Below are 21,423 nucleotides of genomic sequence, written 5' to 3' on the forward strand. Positions count from 1 at the left end.
AACAACAAGGTATATTTCAACTATGTAATTTTTATGTTTCTTGATACTTGAAGCATTATATTATACCATTGTGAGTTTTACAGCAAAAGACTGAATAACAATACAAACAAGCATGCAAACAAACAAGACCCGCTTAATGAAGTCCTTGTATCCAAGGTCGTGTAACTTTACTAAAATAGCAATATCAAAACATATATGTATATTGGAACAATTCCCAAAACTATGCTATCATCAAAGACCTGACTCTCCCCCCCCCCCCCCTTCCTCCTCCTCTCCCTCCCCACTCCACTTCCTGTTTCTGGCCGGCCTTTGATGTTGTTGTGGCACTTACTTGACCATACCTTCATGCTCCACATGAAGTGCTTCAGCATTTTCAGGCTCATGATATACCACTGTATGGGTCAGTCTCAGAACAATCAGTATCTGTGGTATATACCACTGTATGGGTCAGTCTCAGAACAATCAGCATCTGTGGTATAATGTGGGCCATCATATCTGCCTTTGCCTGCCCAAAGTCATCCAAGGTTGCTTGTTGTCGTCTGCTGTGGGTGTTTGCCAGTTAGCTTAACTCAGAGACTGGGCTGGTTGGTCAGTGTTTTGTACCGCATGTTACTGTCAACAGAACACAGAAGAAAAAAAACACCAGATGAAGTAGACAGAAAAAGATCTATCACTCTGCACTCACTTCCCTCTCATTCCACACACAAAGACCAATCCCAGAATCAACACTTTTTCAGTATTATTTACTATCTCTTCCCTCCCAAACCCCGGTGCACTCTAAAAACACTCTGAACATTAATCTCAACACAATGCTTGTTGTGAGCTACACAAACAAAGACCTGATTTACTTTGGCCAGTCCTTGCCGCAACCTGTCTCTTGTTTATTATGGCGCCGTTCTATGGGGCACTGTTCTTTTGTTATCTCTGGCATCGTCTTCTGTTAATGCCGTCTTCATGTGAAGTGTCACAGTCTTCTGCTGTCGTCTTGTCACAGTCTTCTGCTGTCGTCTCCTTGTCACAGTCTTCTCCTGTCGTCTCCTTGTCATAGTCTTCTCCTGTCGTCTCCTTGTCACAGTCTTCTCCTGTCGTCTCCTTGTCATAGTCTTCTACTGTCGTCTCCTTGTCATAGTCTTCTCCTGTCGTCTCCTTGTCACAGTCTTCTACTGTCGTCTCCTTGTCATAGCCTTCTCCTGTCGTCTCCTTGTCATAGCCTTCTCCTGTCGTCTCCTTGTCATAGTCTTCTCCTGTCGTCTCCTTGTCATAGTCTTCTGCTGTCGTCTCCTTGTCATAGCCTTCTCCTGTCGTCTCCTTGTCATAGCCTTCTCCTGTCGTCTCCTTGTCACAGTCTTCTCCTGTCGTCTCCTTGTCATAGCCTTCTCCTGTCGTCTCCTTGTCATAGCCTTCTCCTGTCGTCTCCTTGTCATAGTCTTCTCCTGTCGTCTCCTTGTCATAGTCTTCTCCTGTCGTCTCCTTGTCATAGTCTTCTCCTGTCGTCTCCTTGTCATAGTCTTCTGCTGTCATATCCAACTTGTCTGACTCTGTGGTGCCGTCTTCCAGCTACGTTTTCTTGCTAAGTTTTCTTCAGCTCAGTTCAGCTGTACAGGGAGAAAGGTGGCAGAATGGTTAAGACACTCAGCTGCCAATACAGAGAGTCCATGGGGGTGTGGGTTCGAATCCCGCTCTCATCCTTTCTCCCAAGTTTGACTGGAAAATCAGATGAGCATCTAGTCATTCAGATGAGGTGATATAAACTGAGGTTCCGTGTGCAGCATGCACTTGAAACACTGAAAAAGAACCCATGGCAACGAGGGTGTTGTCCTCTGGCAGAATTCTATAGCAGAAATCCACTATGGTAGGTACACAGATATATAATAAGCATGCACTCAAGGCCTGACAAAGCACGTTGGGTTATGCTGCTGGTCTGGCATCTGCCTAGCAGATGTGGTGTAGCGTATATGGATTTGTCCAAACACAGTGATGCCTCCTTGAGAAATTGGAACTGAAACTGAAATACAGCTGTGCATTTCTGTCTGCTTTGCTGGCTTCTTTCAGATTGCCCCAAGCAGTCACTCCACTTTGACCACCTCATGTGTGTTGGCCAATCGTTGCACAGCTCACCCTAGTCACATGACTCGATGACACTTCACATGAAGTGCAAGGCTCACAATACACGAAAAACGTGTATGGCTTACAAACATGACATGCTGACATGGACACAAACTGAACTGTTAAACCCCATATATGTATTAGATCTCAGTTCATGTTTATGAATGCTGTCTTCATCTGGGCTGGACAACAGTAATGATGCTATTTCTATTTCTGACTGAAGGAAAATTCAGGAAAACAGTGATGGGTTATCCTGTCATGTGAGCAGTATGGCCACAACTGCAGTGTGACAGGTACTCATCACGCTGGCAATGAACAGGTTAAGAAACTGGACTGAATAATCACATAAAGCTATGTCTTCATACACACATACGTCTCAATGAAGTAAGAACACTCAGGTGACAGGTAATCACATACCACAAAAGACATACATTCCCATGTTACATCATACATTGTAGCTCCGTGGATTTTCCAGGTTCCCTCACCCTGTGACTCTGGCAGGAATGCTGGAGATGGGCACAGCTTACCTGCCTGTGGATGGCCGCTGGCCTCGCTACATTGAGCACGCCAACGCCACCTACGATGAGAGTCAGCGAGAACTGCGCAAGTTGCTCATGTCCCTGGCCAATGAGGCCTGTCACCTGCTGCAAGATGAAGCGTAGGTTGTGTGTGTGTGTTTGCGTGTGTGTGTGTGTGTGTGTGCGTTCGTGTGGGTGTGCATGTGCGTCTGTGTATGTGCATACATTAGAGTGTGTGAGAGCCTTTTGGTCAAGGTGGAACAAAAGAAAGAGCTCAAACAGAAAAAAAATGGCATGGGGAAAAATGCTGCTGTGCCAGTGCGTTCGTGTGTCGTCACTGCATCCGTGTGTCGTCACTGCATCCGTGTGTCGTCACTGCATCCGTGTGTCGTCACGGCGTTCGTGTGTCGTCACTGCATCTGTGTGTCATCACTGCATCCATGTGTCGTCACTGCATCCGTGTGTCATCACAGCGTTCGTGTGTCGTCACATGTGTCGTCACAGCGTTCGTGTGTCATCACTGCATCCGTGTGTCGTCACTGCGTTCGTGTGTCGTCACATGTGTCGTCACAGCGTTCGTGTGTCATCACTGCATCCGTGTGTCGTCACTGCATCCGTGTGTCGTCACAGCATTCGTGTGTTGTCACGGCGTTCATGTGTCGTCACTGCATCTGTGTGTCATCACAGCGTTCGTGTGTCGTCACTGCATTGATGTGTTGTCACTGATGTGTTGTCATTGCATTGATGTGTTGTCACTGCACTTGAGTATCATCATCAAGGCCCCACTTCAGCATGGAGCTGTGTCCGGAAAGGCACCTTTTTCTTATTTTCCTCACTGCGCACAGGTGTGAATGGGTACCTGACTTTGGCTATGGAAGGTTAAAATGTTGGAAGCAGAGGACCGGGCCCCACCATCCTTTGCCAAGCCCAAGACACAGTGGGTGTAAGTTTACTGCCACAAGAACCATAAGGCTATGGTACCTTGAGCCTTAACCTTTAATGCATTTTGTGCAGGCAGGGGTATTTTACAGGTATAAAGGCAAACAATGGTGGGATTTACATGTACAGACTGAAAGGTGTGTTGTACCCATGGTAGTTTGTACTTGTAGATACAGAAAGGCGTGTTTTACAGGTAAAAAGACAACCCATTGTTGTGTGTACATGTACAGACAGACAGGTGTGCTTTACAGGTAAATAGACAACCCATTGTTGTGTGTACATGTACAGACAGACAGGTGTGCTTTACAGGTAAATAGACAACCCATTGTAGTGTGTACATATACAGACAGACAGGTGTGCTTTACAGGTAAATAGATAATCCATTGTAGTGTGTACATGTACAGACAGACAGGTGTGCTTTACAGGTAAATAGACAATCCATTGTAGTGTGTACATGTACAGACAGACAGGTGTGCTTTACAGGTAAAAAGACAACCCATTGTAGTGTGTACATGTACAGACAGACAGGTGTGTTTTACAGGTAAATAGACAACCCATTGTAGTGTGTACATGTACAGACAGACAGGTGTGCTTTACAGGTAAATAGACAACCCATTGTTGTGTGTACATGTACAGACAGACAGGTGTGCTTTACAGGTAAATAGACAACTCATTGTAGTGTGTACATGTACAGACAGACAGGTGTGCTTTACAGGTAAATAGACAACCCATTGTTGTGTGTACATATACAGACAGACAGGTGTGCTTTACAGGTAAATAGACAACCCATTGTTGTGTGTAGATATACAGACAGACAGGTGTGCTTTACAGGTAAATAGACAACCCATTGTTGTGTGTAGATATACAGACAGACAGGTGTGCTTTACAGGTAATAGACAACCCATTGTAGTGTGTACATGTACAGACAGACAGGTGTGCTTTACAGGTAAATAGACAACCCATTGTTGTGTGTACATGTACAGACAGACAGGTGTGCTTTACAGGTACAAAGATGACCCGTGGCTGTGGGACCTGGACTGGACAGTGGCCAACTTCAGGATGAAGAAAAAACCCTCGCCTGGTCAGAAGACAGGGTCAGTGGGGGGAGGGGTCCCCCCTAGCAGACCGCTTGGTGATGAGGACTCAGTGGACCTCCTCACATTTCTGGAGGTGTGTATCTCTGTCTCTGCACCTTGCGATTGGAATGAACTTCCTCTTTCGCTTCATCAAGTCTCCACTCTCAGCTCTTTCAAGTCTGGCCTTAAAACCCACCTCTTCCCAAAATAGTCCCCCCTTGCCTGCCCTTCCTTGTCTTTAGTTTCTACAGTTTTAGAGTTATGCATGCGTGTGAATGACTGGTGTGAAAGCGCTTTGGTTTGTCTCTGCACAAGATTCAGCACTATATAAATACCATTATTATTTATTATTATTAACTCTGGCTCACTCACCTGTGACAGTCTCGTCTTCCTGCATACCCATCCACTTGTCTTCCTACATACCCATCCTCTTGTCTTCCTACATACCCATCCTCTTGTCTTCCTACATACCCATCCACTTGTCTTCCTACATACCCATCCTCTTGTCTTCCTACATACCCATCCACTTGTCTTCCTACATACCCATCCTCTTGTCTTCCTACATACCCATCCTCTTGTCTTCCTACATACCCATCCACTTGTCTTCCTACATACCCATCCACTTGTCTTCCTACATACCCATCCACTTGTCTTCCTACATACCTACTCATCTTCCTACATACCCATCCACTTGTCTTCCTACATACCCATCCTCTTGTCTTCCTACATACCTACTCATCTTCCTACATACCCATCCACTTGTCTTCCTACATACCTACTCATCTTCCTACATACCCATCCACTTGTCTTCCTACATACCTACTCATCTTCCTACATACCCATCCACTTGTCTTCCTACATACCCATCCTCTCGTCTTCCTACATACCCATCCTCTTGTCTTCCTACATACCCATCCTCTCGTCTTCCTACATACCCATCCTCTTGTCTTGTCTTCCTACATACCCATCCTCTTGTCTTCCTACATACCCATCCTCTCGTCTTCCTACATACCCATCCTCTTGTCTTGCCTTCCTACATACCCATCCACTTGTCTTCCTACATACCTACTCATCTTCCTACATACCCATCCACTTGTCTTCCTACATACCCATCCTGTTATCTTGTCTCCCTACATACCCATCCTCTCGTCTTCCTACATACACATCCTCTTGTCTTGTCTTCCTACATATCCATCCTCTCGTCTTCCTACATACCCATCCTCTTGCCTTGTCTTCCTACATACCCATCCTCTTGTCTTCCTACATACCCATCCTCTTGTCTTCCTACATACCCATCCTCTTGTCTTCCTACATACCCATCCACTTGTCTTCCTACATACCTACTCATCTTCCTACATACCCATCCACTTGTCTTCCTACATACCCATCCTCTTGTCTTCCTACATACCTACTCATCTTCCTACATACCCATCCACTTGTCTTCCTACATACCCATCCACTTGTCTTCCTACATACCCATCCTCTTGTCTTCCTACATACCTACTCATCTTCCTACATACCCATCCTCTTGTCTTCCTACATACCTACTCATCTTCCTACATACCCATCCTCTTGTCTTCCTACATACCTACTCATCTTCCTACATACCCATCCACTTGTCTTCCTACATACCTACTCATCTTCCTACATACTCATCCTCTCGTCTTGTCTTCCTACATACCTACTCATCTTCCTACATACCCATCCACTTGTCTCCCTACATACCTACTCATCTTCCTACATATTCATCCTCTCATCTTGTCTTCCTACATACCAACTCATCTTCCTACATACCCATCCACTTGTCTTCCTACATACCCATCCTCTTGTCTTCCTACATACCTACTCATCTTCCTACATACCCATCCACTTGTCTTCCTACATACCTACTCATCTTCCTACATATTCATCCTCTCATCTTGTCTTCCTACATACCCATCCTCTTGTCCTCCTACATACCTACTCATCTTCCTACATACCCATCCTCTTGTCTTCCTGCATACCTACTCATCTTCCTACATACCCATCCACTTGTCTTCCTACATACCTACTCATCTTCCTACATATTCATCCTCTCGTCTTGTCTTCCTACATACCTACTCATCTTCCTACATACCCATCCACTTGTCTTCCTACATACCTACTCATCTTCCTACATATTCATCCTCTCATCTTGTCTTCCTACATACCCATCCACATCTTCCTACATACCCATCCTCTTGTCTTCCTACATACCCATCCTCTTGTCTTCCTACATACCTACTCATCTTCCTACATACCCATCCACTTGTCTTCCTACATACCTACTCATCTTCCTACATACTCATCCTCTCATCTTGTCTTCCTACATACCCATCCTGTCGTCTTCCTACATACCCATCCTCTTGTCTTCCTACATACCCATCCTCTTGTCTTCCTACATACCCATCCTCTCATCTTGTCTTCCTACATACCCATCCTCTCATCTTGTCTTCCTACATACCCATCCTCTTGTCTTCCTACATACCCATCCTCTTGTCTTCCTACATACCCATTCTCTTGTCTTCCTACATACCCATTCTCTTGTCTTCCTACATACCCATCCTCTCGTCTTCCTACATACCCATCCTCTTATTTTGTCTTCCTACATACCCATCCACTTGTCTTCCTACATACACATCCTCTTGTCTTGTCTTCCTACATACCCATTCTCTTGTCTTCCTACATACCCATCCTGTTATCTTGTCTCCCTACATACCCATCCTCTCGTCTTCCTACATACCCATCCTCTTGTCTTCCTACATACCCATCCTCTTGTCTTCCTACATACCCATCCTCTTGTCTTGTCTTCCTACATACCCATCCTCTTGTCTTCCTACATACCCATCCTCTCGTCTTCCTACATACCCATTCTCTTGTCTTCCTACATACCCATCCTGTTATCTTGTCTTCCTACATACCCATCCTCTCGTCTTCCTACATACCCATCCTCTTGTCTTGTCTTCCTACATACCCATCCTCTTGTCTTGTCTTCCTACATACCCATCCTCTTGTCTTCCTACATACCCATCCTCTCGTCTTCCTACATACCCATCCTCTTGCCTTGTCTTCCTACATACCCATCCTCTCGTCTTCCTACATACCCATCCTCTTGTCTTCCTACATACACATCCTCTTGTCTTGTCTTCCTACATACCCATCCTCTCGTCTTCCTACATACCCATCCTCTTGTCTTGTCTTCCTACATACCCATCCTCTTGTCTTCCTACATACCCATCCTCTTGTCTTGTCTTCCTACATACACATCCTCTTGTCTTCCTACATACCCATCCACTCATCTTCCTACATACCCACTCATCTTCCTACATACCCATCCACTCATCTTCCTTCATACCCATCCACTCATCTTCCTACATACCCATCCACTCATCTTCCTACATACCCACTCATCTTCCTACATACCCATCCACTCATCTTCCTACATACCCATGCTCATGTCTCACACCTTAGGGTCCCCAAGTAATCTGCTGTCCAGCTCAGATAAGTGCTTGGGAGTCCCTTACATCGTTTACCTGTGGTGAAGCATCTTTCAGGTGTCAGATGCCGTCAGTGTGGAGTTCTCTCCCATGGCTTGTTGGCCCATCCCCTTTCACTTTCAGCTTGTGACTCATTGCCAACAAATTCTTGATGATGGAGTCTCCCGTCGGATCGATGGATGAGTAGGCAGGCAGGCTTATCTGTCAGTGTGTCCTCATATGGGAGAAGAGGCCAATTCTGGATGCGCAGCACTTCCCACAGGTGTTGCAAGGGAAAATGTCTCCAGAAGTTAAGCCCTGCTTCCTTCCCTCACACTTCTCCTTAATGTCCAGCGTTCTCTTGTTTTCAAACGTCTTTATGCCACTAGAGCACAGCATCCTCCAGCGAGAGCGGTCAAGGGCATCAGTTTAACCAGGAAGCGATGTCTATGTCACAGGCTTTGAGGTTTGTCTTCGAGGTGTCCTTGAAGCGCTTGCAGTGTCTTCCAAATTCTTAGATAACGTGTAATAGCAGAGCGTCACCCAGTGCTGACTTGTGAGTGAACTTGTAACAGCAAACTGTCCACAACTTGTCCATATCCATGTCTTCTCTATTCCATGTTTCATGAGTTGCTTCTTCCCTTACCCAGTCTTCAGTCCTTCCTTTGTGAAAGCAGTCTTTGTTTGAATTCTAACACGGAATGTAGGAAAAATGGATGTGTATGGTAGGGACGTTTTCATGAAAACAGCAGTAGCCAGGAGCCAAATGATTGAGTTTTGAGACCCAGTCATGACGATTTCAATGCATTTTCTGGTTCAAGGAAATGTCAAAGCATGTGAACTGTTCCATATTCGATACACTGTATCTGCTTTGAAAACAAACACACAGAAAAAACAACAACAACAAAAAAGTACTGTATTACAGGAAATAGGAATACAGTTATTAAAACAGTTTCTGTTTGTGTGTTGACACATGAATGTGAGTAAACCTAGAAATGTGTGTTATTAGTCAGCAATGTCAGTTCCTGAACATGTTCATCAGGGTGTGTTGAAAAAAAAAAAAACCCCCAAAAAACAGACAGAACGTAAATGTCGATCACTGTGTGTTGAAGGACCCAGAAGTGCGGGCAAAACACCAACAGCTGATCCAACAGGTGTACTCCACGGAGAACAGACTGCCCAAAAACATCACTTTCATGGCCGGATATCCTGCGTGAGTTCTGGACCTCTTTGTTTCTTTCTTTGCTTTTGTTTTGTTACTGCTGTATGTTGTTTATATTGATGATGAAGAAGAAGGAGGAGGAGGAGGAGGATGATGATGATGATGATGATGATGCAGCTATGGAGGTCCATTTAGGTTTGGGACTACGTGACAAGGCTGTACTGTACGCTTCCTGTCATAATGATATCCTGGCATCAGCCAAGCCAGACTTCTTGAAAGAATTGAACTTTTTAAATTAGATTTGAAGGTTTTAAACTATGGAATGTTTTAAAACTTTGAGTGGAAAGCTTAAAGCGGTGACTAGTTTTTATTGGTTTTTTTTTTTTTTTTTTACCCTTGACTTGAAGTGGGTATTAACATGGTGATAGCCTTGAGATGGCCTTAGTGGTCAGCGAAGCTCTAAGCACCATAATTTGATTTGATTTGATTTGTCAGCCAAGCCCGAGAGATACAGCCCCATCAACAGTATCATGTTCTGTGGCATTACTCCCATGGAGCTCACTCTGATTCCACCATACACAGCCACACCTGGCTTCATCTGTCACAGTCTTCACAGAGTTCACTCTGATTCCACCATACACAGCCACACCTGGCCACACCTGGCTTCATCTGTCACAGTCTTCACAGAGTTCACTCTGATTCCACCATACACAGCCACACCTGGCCACACCTGGCTTCATCTGTCACAGTCTTCACAGATCTCACTCTGATTCCACCATACACAGCCACACCTGGCTTCATCTGTCACAGTCTTCACAGATCTCACTCTGATTCCACCATACACAGCCACACCTGGCCACACCTGGCTTCATCTGTCACAGTCTTCACAGATCTCACTCTGATTCCACCATACACAGCCACACCTGGCTTCATCTGTCACAGTCTTCACAGATCTCACTCTCTGATTCCACCATACACAGCCACACCTGGCCACACCTGGCTTCATCTGTCACAGTCTTCACAGATCTCACTCTGATTCCACCATACACAGCCACACCTGGCCACACCTGGCTTCATCTGTCACAGTCTTCACAGATCTCACTCTGATTCCACCATACACAGCCACACCTGGCCACACCTGGCTTCATCTGTCACAGTCTTCACAGATCTCACTCTGATTCCACCATACACAGCCACACCTGGCCACACCTGGCTTCATCTGTCACAGTCTTCACAGATCTCACTCTGATTCCACCATACACAGCCACACCTGGCCACACCTGGCTTCATCTGTCACAGTCTTCACAGATCTCACTCTGATTCCACCATACACAGCCACACCTGGCCACACCTGGCTTCATCTGTCACAGTCTTCACAGATCTCACTCTGATTCCACCATACACAGCCACACCTGGCCACACCTGGCTTCATCTGTCACAGTCTTCACAGAGCTCACTCTCTGATTCCACCATACACAGCCACACCTGGCTTCATCTGTCACAGTCTTCACAGAGCTCACTCTCTGATTCCACCATACACAGCCACACCTGGCTTCATCTGTCACAGTCTTCACAGATCTCACTCTGATTCCACCATACACAGCCACACCTGGCCACACCTGGCTTCATCTGTCACAGTCTTCACAGAGCTCACTCTCTGATTCCACCATACACAGCCACACCTGGCTTCATCTTCCGCAGTCCCAGCACTGGCAGCCGGCAGGGAACTGTCGATGTTTTGCCAGCCAGAGGGCTACACTCCATGCTCCGCTGCTGATTGAGCTGGGTGGTGTTCAGGTGTGTCTTGTTTAATTCAGCATACTGGGGACTCCACCTGATACCACCTTGGTTTGTTTGTTTGATGAAGAGTGAGAAGTTAACGGCTTTGTTTCTTTGTTGTTGTCAACATCGGTAATCAGTGAGAAGTGGTTTACCTGTGTTTTTGCGTTGTTAGCAACGTTAATGATGAGTGAGAAGAGCTAGTATACACCTCCGATCTTCCCTTCATTTGAACTCAGTGCAGGCTTGGTCAGAACAGCCCGTATTTTGTCTCTTGTTGTGTAAAACGTTTTGCCTGTGTTTAACAATGATAATGATAATGATGATAATACTAATACAACTATTAATAACAATAATGATGATGATGGTAGTAATGATGAGTACCTAGACAACCTGTGACTACAGGTGATGATGACTGATACCTAGATAACCTGTGACTGTACAGGTGATGATGGCTGGTACCTAGATAACCTGTGACTGTACAGGTGATGATGGCTGGTACCTAGATAACCTGTGACTACAGGTGATGATGACAGGTACATAGATAACCTGTGACTGTACAGGTGATGATGACAGGTACCTAGATAACCTGTGACTACAGGTGATGATGACTGGTACCTAGATAACCTGTGACTGTACAGGTGATGATGACTGGTACCTAGATAACCTGTGACTGTACAGGTGATGATGGCTGGTACCTAGATAACCTGTGACTATACAGGTGATGATGGCTGATACCTAGATAACCTGTGACTACAGGTGATGATGACTGGTACCTAGATAACCTGTGACTGTACAGGTGATGATGACTGGTACCTAGATAACCTGTGACTGTACAGGTGATGATGACAGGTACATAGATAACCTGTGACTACAGGTGATGATGACTGATACCTAGATAACCTGTGACTGTACAGGTGATGATGACTGGTACCTAGATAACCTGTGACTGTACAGGTGATGATGACTGATACCTAAATAACCTGTGACTGTACAGGTGATGATGACTGGTACCTAGATAACCTGTGACTACAGGTGATGATGACTGGTACCTAGATAACCTGTGACTACAGGTGACCATGACTGGTATCTTGATAACCTGTGACTGTACAGGTGATGATGACTGATACCTAGATAACCTGTGACTATACAGGTGATCATGACTGATACCTAGATAACCTGTGACTATACAGGTGATGATGACAGGTACCTAGACAACCTGTGACTACAGGTGATGATGACTGATACCTAGATAACCTGTGACTGTACAGGTGATGATGACAGGTACCTAGATAACCTGTGACTGTACAGATGATGATGGCTGGTACCTAGATAACCTGTGACTGTACAGGTGATGATGGCTGGTACCTAGATAACCTGTGACTGTACAGATGATGATGACTGGTACCTAGATAACCTGTGACTGTACAGGTGATGATGACAGGTACCTAGATAACCTGTGACTGTACAGGTGATGATGACTGGTACCTAGATAACTTGTGACTATACAGGTGATGATGACAGGTACCTAGATAACCTGTGACTGTACAGGTGATGATGACTGGAACCTAGACAACCTGTGACTGTACAGGTGATGATGACTGGTATCTAGATAACCTGTGACTATACAGGTGATGATGACTGATACCTAGATAACCTGTGACTGTACAGGTGATGATGACAGGTACCTAGATAACCTGTGACTGTACAGGTGATGATGACAGGTACCTAGATAACCTGTGACTGTACAGGTGATGATGACTGATACCTAGATAACCTGTGACTGTACAGGTGATGATGACAGGTACCTAGATAACCTGTGACTGTACAGGTGATGATGACTGGTACCTAGATAACCTGTGACTGTACAGGTGATGATGACTGATACCTAAATAACCTGTGACTGTACAGGTGATGATGGCTGATACCTAGATAACCTGTGACTACAGGTGATGATGACAGGTACCTAGATAACCTGTGATGGTACAGGTGATGATGACAGGTACCTAGATAACCTGTGACTGTACAGGTGATGATGACAGGTACCTAGATAACCTGTGACTGTACAGGTGATGATGGCTGGTACCTAGATAACCTGTGACTGTACAGGTGGTACCGTGAACTGTGCCCCCGTCAGAATGAGGACGACTGGTACCCAGGTCCCTCCAACATCAGCACCCAGTGCCGTGTCACCCCCAAACTGATGCGCCTCACCTGGGACGGATACCCGCTCCACTACGATGCCGCTTTTGGTTGGGGCTATTTGGTGCCGGCTGTTCAGGTCTGTTCTGTTATCACCTGTTTTGTCGTAATGACCTGTTTTATTATCACCTGTTCTGTTATCACCTGTTTTGTCGTAAGTTTTGTTGCAACGACCTGTTTTATTATCACCTGTTTTGTTATCACCTGTTTTATCATAAGTTTTGTTATAATAACCTGTTCTGTTATCTCCCTTTTTATCAAAAGTTTTGTTATAATAACCTGATATATTATCACCTGTTATGTTATCACCTGTTTTATCATAAGTTTTGTTATGATAACCTGTTTTGTTATCACCTGCTTTGTTGTCACCTGTTTTATTATAACCTGTTTTATTATGCTTATTGTACCCGCTGTCAGGTAAGACGTGTGCCAGGACTGCAGAGACCTGAGGGGTGTGAGGGAGGGGGTGTGGCCCATACCCACTTCCCCCCACAGCATTGTTCCAGGGGTCTGTGGATCCTGTCGAGATGGCCGCCCACTTCATTGTTCATTTCAAGGGATAATCTCCCTGTGAAAACAATGAATCAGTTACAGGGGCCTGTGCAATATCTCCAGAAAACCACCCACTTCGTTCTTCAGTTCAAGGGCTTTTCCCAGTGTAAACTAAACGGTTTACAGGACAAACCTTGGTGTTGCTTTGTATAGGGGGCTAAGAATGAGCGGCATGGAGTAATGGCACTGAAACTGTGCAGATGATGGGGCAGTAGATAAACGAATTAATAAATAGATAAATTAATAAAATTGCAGGCCCTGTGGAAACTGTCCAGATGACCTTCATTGTTCATTTCAAGGAATAATCTCCCGGTGTGAACACGGTGATCAAGGTGCAGGATGAACCCAGGTGTGGCAGTGTATGGAGGACCGTGACTGAGTGGCATGGGAGTGCTGCCACTGAAACAGTGCAAGTGTTGGTCTGGAGGGCACTGCACAGCTGAATACATCACCAACTGTCTCCACTTCTGGCGGTCATGGGATAGGGCCTGAGCCGATGATGGGGCTGCAAACAAAAGTTACAGGGGCCCATTGAAACTTTCCAAATGACCGCTTATTTGATTGTTGATTTCTCCCAGTGTGAATAGTGAAGTCAGTTACAGGATCTCCCAGTGTGAATAGTGAAGTCAGTTACAGGATCTCCCAGTGTGAATAGTGAAGTCAGTTACAGGATCTCCCAGTGTGAATAGTGAAGTGAAGTCAGTTACAGGATCTCCCAGTGTGAATAGTGAAGTCAGTTACAGGATCTCCCATTGCGAATAGTGAAGTCAGTTACAGGATCTCCCAGTGTGAACAGTGAAGTCAGTTACAGGATCTCCCAGTGTGAACAGTGAAGTCAGTTACAGGATCTCCCAGTGTGAATAGTGAAGTGAAGTCAGTTACAGGATCTCCCAGTGTGAACAGTGAAGTCAGTTACAGGATCTCCCATTGCGAATAGTGAAGTCAGTTACAGGATCTCCCAGTGTGAATAGTGAAGTGAAGTCAGTTACAGGATCTCCCAGTGTGAATAGTGAAGTGAAGTCAGTTACAGGATCTCCCAGTGTGAATAGTGAAGTCAGTTACAGGATCTCCCAGTGTGAATAGTGAAGTCAGTTACAGGATCTCCCAGTGTGAATAGTGAAGTGAAGTCAGTTACAGGATCTCCCAGTGTGAATCGTGAAGTCAGTTACAGGATCTCCCAGTGTGAATAGTGAAGTCAGTTACAGGATCTCCCAGTGTGAATAGTGAAGTCAGTTACAGGATCTCCCAGTGTGAATAGTGAAGTGAAGTCAGTTACAGGATCTCCCAGTGTGAATAGTGAAGTCAGTTACAGGATCTCCCAGTGTGAATAGTGAAGTCAGTTACAGGATCTCCCAGTGTGAATCGTGAAGTCAGTTACAGGATCTCCCAGTGTGAATAGTGAAGTGAAGTCAGTTACAGGATCTCCCAGTGTGAATAGTGAAGTCAGTTACAGGATCTCCCAGTGTGAATAGTGAAGTCAGTTACAGGATCTCCCAGTGTGAATCGTGAAGTCAGTTACAGGATCTCCCAGTGTGAATAGTGAAGTGAAGTCAGTTACAGGATCTCCCAGTGTGAATCGTGAAGTCAGTTACAGGATCTGCCAGTGTGAATAGTGAAGTCAGTTACAGGATCTCCCAGTGTGAATAGTGAAGTCAGTTACAGGATCTCCCAGTGTGAATCGTGAAGTCAGTTACAGGATCTCCCAGTGTGAATAGTGAAGTCAGTTACAGGATCTCCCAGTGTGAATAGTGAAGTGAAGTCAGTTACAGGATCTCCCAGTGTGAACAGTGAAGTCAGTTACAGGATCTCCCATTGCGAATAGTGAAGTCAGTTACAGGATCTCCCAGTGTGAATAGTGAAGTGAAGTCAGTTACAGGATCTCCCAGTGTGAATAGTGAAGTGAAGTCAGTTACAGGATCTCCCAGTGTGAATAGTGAAGTGAAGTCAGTTACAGGATCTCCCAGTGTGAATAGTGAAGTCAGTTACAGGATCTCCCAGTGTGAATAGTGAAGTCAGTTACAGGATCTCCCAGTGTGAATAGTGAAGTGAAGTCAGTTACAGGATCTCCCAGTGTGAATAGTGAAGTCAGTTACAGGATCTCCCAGTGTGAATAGTGAAGTCAGTTACAGGATCTCCCAGTGTGAATAGTGAAGTCAGTTACAGGATCTCCCAGTGTCAATCGTGAAGTCAGTTACAGGATCTCCCAGTGTGAATAGTGAAGTCAGTTACAGGATCTCCCAGTGTGAATAGTGAAGTGAAGTCAGTTACAGGATCTCCCAGTGTGAATCGTGAAGTCAGTTACAGGATCTCCCAGTGTGAATAGTGAAGTCAGTTACAGGATCTCCCAGTGTGAATAGTGAAGTGAAGTCAGTTACAGGATCTCCCAGTGTGAATCGTGAAGTCAGTTACAGGATCTCCCAGTGTGAATAGTGAAGTCAGTTACAGGATCTCCCAGTGTGAATAGTGAAGTCAGTTACAGGATGAAGCCAAGTGTTGCGGTGCATGGTGGACTCAGCATGAGTGGTGTGAGAGTGATGCCACTGAAATGGTTCATGTGATAGGGCAGCATGTGAATAAATACATATGTAAAGGCTACAGGGCCTGTGGAAACTCTGCAGAAGACCACCAGCACCATGCATGACTGTCAAGGGATGATCTCCCAGTGTAAGCAGGGAACAACAGGTGCCTGTGGAATATCTACAGAAGTCCACCAGCACCATGCACCATGCATGACTGTCAAAGGATGATCTCCCAGTGTAAGCAGGGAACAACAGGTGCCTGTGGAATCTCTGCAGAAGACCACCAGCACCATGCACCATGCATGACTGTCAAGGGATGATCTCCCAGTGTAAGCAGGGAACAACAGGTGCCTGTGGAATCTCTACAGAAGACCACCAGCACCATGCACCATGCATGACTGTCAAGGGATGATCTCCCAGTGTAAGCAGGGAACAACAGGTGCCTGTGGAATCTCTACAGAAGACCACCAGCACCATGCACCATGCATGACTGTCAAGGGATGATCTCCCAGTGTAAGCAGGGAACAACAGGTGCCTGTGGAATCTCTACAGAAGACCACCAGCACCATGCACCATGCATGACTGTCAAGGGATGATTTCCCAGTGTAAGCAGGGAACAAGTAACAGGTGCCTGTGGAATCTCTACAGAAGACCACCAGCACCATGCACCATGCATGACTGTCAAGGGATGATTTCCCAGTGTAAGCAGGGAACAAGTAACAGGTGCCTGTGGAATCTCTACAGAAGACCACCCTTTTGTTCGTTATTCATCTTAACTTGGACGAATAGTTTTCTCCCTTGCTTTTCCCTACAGACTACGCATTTGTTAGCGTTAGGACAAAAATCACACAAAATACAAAGTGTAAAGTAACTGAATGAAACTTGCTGTACATGACTCACTGACCCCTCTCCTCACGTCGGATGTACGTCCACTCCCCTCCCCCTCTTCACTGCCCTCAGAAGCTGAGTCACTGTCAGTACCTTCTTGCTGGTAGCTTTCTTCACTGCAGATACTCTATCCAATGCCTTCATCATGGTCATCGATGTTGAAATCTTCAGTTTAAAGCATTTCAATCACTTCAGCAGCGGTAAAAAGCCACTGTCGTGATATAGTTTGCTCCAAAAATTGTCCACTTATATCGCCTGCGACACCATTTTCGATATTTATGCAGATTAGCTTGTCATGTGGGGTGCCAAGGTCAGTGGCTTGCTGGCGAGTGTGTTGCTTTGGAATCACACGATGAAACCTTCTATTTGACCCTTGACACGTTCACAATGCCCTGTGTAGCTGTGATTGTTATGCTACCCCATGAGGAAAACGTGGGAAAAAATTGTAATTGTCAAAACCACTATAGCGTTCCCTCGTATGGAACGCTGCCTTACGTCAGGAACGCTATTGCGTTCCATTGTCAGGAGTAAGTTAAGGGATAATCTCCCAATGAAAGCAGTGAAGAAGGAAATGAAGGAACATTTGTACACAGAAGGTTCAGTCAATCTGTTAGTTACTGTCACTTGTGCTACAGCTGTGGCAAAGTTGACAGATGTGTTCATTGTGATGTTAGTGATGTATATACACTTGCCTGCTGGACCACACCCAAGAGGTCAAGGCGTTCACAAAAATACAAGTCTTCGTTGGACTGTGTGGTATTCTCCAGGAGTGCTCTGACCAGTCCAAGATCAGCTGATGTTCTTCACTGCTTCTGTCGTGTTCAAAGAATGAAATAAGACACACAGGATAGAAAACCCCAGTGATATTCTTCACCTTACCATGAAATAAGACACACAGGATAGAAAAACCCCATGATATTCTTCACCTTACCATGAAATAAGACACACAGGACAGAAAAACCCCATGATATTCTTCACCTTACCATGAAATAAGACACACAGGATAGAAAAACCCCATGATATTCTTCACCTTACCCTGAAATAAGACACACAGGATAGAAAACCCCAGTGATATTCTTCACCTTACCATGAAATAAGACACACAGGATAGAAAAACCCCATGATATTCTTCACCTTACCATGAAATAAGACACACAGGATAGAAAAACCCCAGTTGTATTCTTCACCTTACCATGAAATAAGACACACAGGATAGAAAAAACCCATGATATTCTTCACCTTACTATCATGTTTAAAGTATAAAAAAACAAATTGATATTTTTCACTGTTACGGTACAAAATGAAATAACTCACAACTGAGTAAAAATACAACAACAGCAACATTGTTCACATTACCGTAATATACACAGAATGGATAAAAAACAACAATGTTTCTCCAGGCGGTGAGTGAAGTGGAGGAAGAACTGGCCAATCAGGACCCTGACGGAGAAAGGGAAGTCAGCAAGTTTCCTGTCAGGTGTGTACATTGGAGGGAGGGTGTGGGGGATGGAGGCTGCCAGGTGTGTACGGGATGGGGGAGTGTCGTGCGTCAGGTGTGTACAGTGAGGGTGGGGGTGTAGTTAGGTGTGTACAGGGTGGGGCATATAGTGTATCAGGTGTGTACAGTGAGGGTGGGGGTGTAGTTAGGTGTGTACAGGGTGGGGCGTGTAGTGTGTCAGGTGTGTACAGTGAGGGTGGGGGTGTAGTTAGGTGTGTACAGGGTGGGGCGTATAGTGTATCAGGTGTCTTCAGTGAGGGTGGGTGTGTAGTTAGGTGTGTACAGGGTGGGGCGTGTAGTGTGTCAGGTGTGTACAGTGAGGGTGGGGGTGTAGTTAGGTGTGTACAGGGTGGGTGTGTAGTGTGTCAGGTGTGTACAGTGAGGGTGGGGGTGTAGTTAGGTGTGTACAGTGTGGGTGTGTAGTGTGTCAGGTGTGTACAGTGAGGGTGGGGGTGTAGTTAGGTGTGTACAGAGTGCGGGTGTAGTGTGTCAGGTGTGTACAGTGAGGGTGGGGTGTAGTTAGGTGTGTACAGTGAGGGTGAGGTGTAGTTAGGTGTGTACAGGGTGCGGGTTTCTCTATAGCAGCTATTCATAGCTCTTTCCTACTCTTTTCATTCTGCATAAATATATGAGCATGTGTGATGTACACAGAGCCTTTCTGGAGTTCATGGCCAGAAGCAAACCGGAGCTGTTTGTGGAGGGGAGGGGGGAGAGGAGGGTTGACCCCTCCCTGTATCTGGGTGAACAGTTTGACCGCCGGGCCATGGACCCCCGGGAGAGGGTCGGTCACTGGGATGCTGCCAGACCACACACACCCGTCACGGCCAAGAAGGCGGGTGTCAGAAATTTGCCTCTCATTTTCTGACTCTCTCTCTTTTCTTTCTGTCATCTCTCTCTTTCTTACTGTTCGGCTTGCTGGTTCATTCATGGATATTTGTTTCTGTAAGGGCTGTGATTTTGTGTGTGTGTGTGTGTGTGTATTTTCTTGGACTATATAATTAGACACTCTTATAATGTTGTATTCAAAGTAATATTTTCAATATGTGAAATTGAAAGTTTAAAATGGATTTGTAGTGGAGCGTGAAGCCAATAATGTCCTTCACCTTTCACCATCTTTGCCTGGCAGTTCTGGTAGGCAAATTTTCCCTTCCAACACTTTCTAGTATGTATAGTCTGGGGAAACTCCGTTCTATGATTACGAATGGGGAACACTTGGCAAGCCATTATTGTCATTAGTAGGCGGTTTAGTGGGTGGTGTCCTAAGTATGTTGAATCAGAACAGGCACCACTTAACACCACCAAAGTGACTCAGCAGCAGTGCAGGGTCTCCTCTGGTGTGTGGTGTCCTGGCGACCTGACATCGATGGTTTCCTGCAGACAGCCGACGCTGGAACTGTGATGGACAAACCTGGGTGTGGCAGTGTATGGGGGAATCTAAATGAGCGGCGTGGGAGCAATGCAACTGAAATGGTGCAGATGATGGGGCAGCAAAAAAAAACACCCAAAAAAACAGAAACAACAACAACAACAACGAAATACAAAATCGGCAAAATATGTCATTTGGCAGGACTGTTCACGTTGTGGGAGCATGCATAATGTGGAAATCAGCCCATGTCTGGATAGCTTTTACCTGATGAGGGATGTGTGAGTGATGAGATGAATATAGGAAAAGAACGGTGTGACTCCATACACTGACGTCCATGGGTAATGTGTCTGTGTTTCAGAAGCCTAATCCAAATCTGGGGGACGGGCCCCACGATATTGGTCTTCCTGGGTGCCTCTTCTACCGGATTCCTCACAAGGTAGAGGGGGGAGGGGGAGGGAGGGAAGCCTGGAGGGAGGGGGTGGGGTACCTAGAAGACAAAACGTGACAACCATCCCAGATTGAAGAGAATCCTGAAAACAGCAAACTGCCATTCATTTCTCTAGGATCACCTTTGTTTGAAATACCTGGCCTGTTGTGAGACTGATTGTTGCAAAAAGACCATAGCTGTGATGAACTTGTTTTGCTTCTTCTGTGATGCGATGCCCAGGTACTGCAGAACGACAAGGTAGTGACACCGTTCAAACAGCAGCACAAGATGGAGCAGGAAGATAAAAAAAAGTAGACTGTGTGTGGGTGTGTGGAGCTGTGTGTGGCGGTGTTCATGGTGATGTGTGTGTGGCACTGTGTGTGAGTGTGTGTGTGTGGCACTCTGTGTGTATGTGTGTGTGTGTGGCACTCTGTGTGTATGTGTGTGGCACTCTGTGTGTATGTGTGTGTGTGTGGCACTCTGTGTGTATGTGTGTGTGTGGCACTGTGTATGTATGTGTGTGAGTGTGTGGCACTGTGTGTGAGTGTGTGTGTGTGTGGCACTGTGTGTGAGTGTGTGTGTGTGTGTGGCACTCTGTGTGTATGTGTGTGTGTGTGGCACTCTGTGTGTATGTGTGTGTGTGGCACTGTGTATGTATGTGTGTGAGTGTGTGGCACTGTATGTGTATATGTATGGCAATGTATGTATGTTTGTGTATGGCAGTGTGTGTGTGTGTGTGTGGCACTGTGTGTGAGTGTGTGTGTGTGTGTGTGTGTGTGTGTGTGTGTGGCACTGTGTGTGAGTGTGTGTGTGTGTGGCACTCTGTGTGTATGTGTGTGTGTGTGTGGCACTGTGTGTGAGTGTGTGTGTGTGTGGCACTCTGTGTGTATGTGTGTG

At 45.7% G+C, this 21,423-nt stretch overlaps 1 protein-coding gene across 2 annotated transcripts in view; it reads left to right on the plus strand.

Moving 5' to 3' along the window:
* LOC143294760 (DNA polymerase subunit gamma-1-like) overlaps positions 1–21,423 on the plus strand; it is a 56,490-nt gene that overhangs the window by 9,154 nt on the left and 25,913 nt on the right. For both annotated transcript variants that reach the window (XM_076606231.1, XM_076606232.1), the window contains exons 7-13: positions 2,582–2,764; positions 4,568–4,733; positions 9,246–9,346; positions 13,184–13,355; positions 18,636–18,712; positions 19,385–19,565; positions 20,458–20,535. In XM_076606231.1, coding sequence (XP_076462346.1) covers positions 2,582–2,764; positions 4,568–4,733; positions 9,246–9,346; positions 13,184–13,355; positions 18,636–18,712; positions 19,385–19,565; positions 20,458–20,535 — 958 coding nt within the window. The remainder of the gene's footprint in view (positions 1–2,581; positions 2,765–4,567; positions 4,734–9,245; positions 9,347–13,183; positions 13,356–18,635; positions 18,713–19,384; positions 19,566–20,457; positions 20,536–21,423) is intronic.

Source organism: Babylonia areolata, chromosome 20 (genome assembly GCF_041734735.1).
Source record: "Babylonia areolata isolate BAREFJ2019XMU chromosome 20, ASM4173473v1, whole genome shotgun sequence".
NCBI lineage: Eukaryota > Metazoa > Mollusca > Gastropoda > Neogastropoda > Buccinidae > Babylonia > Babylonia areolata.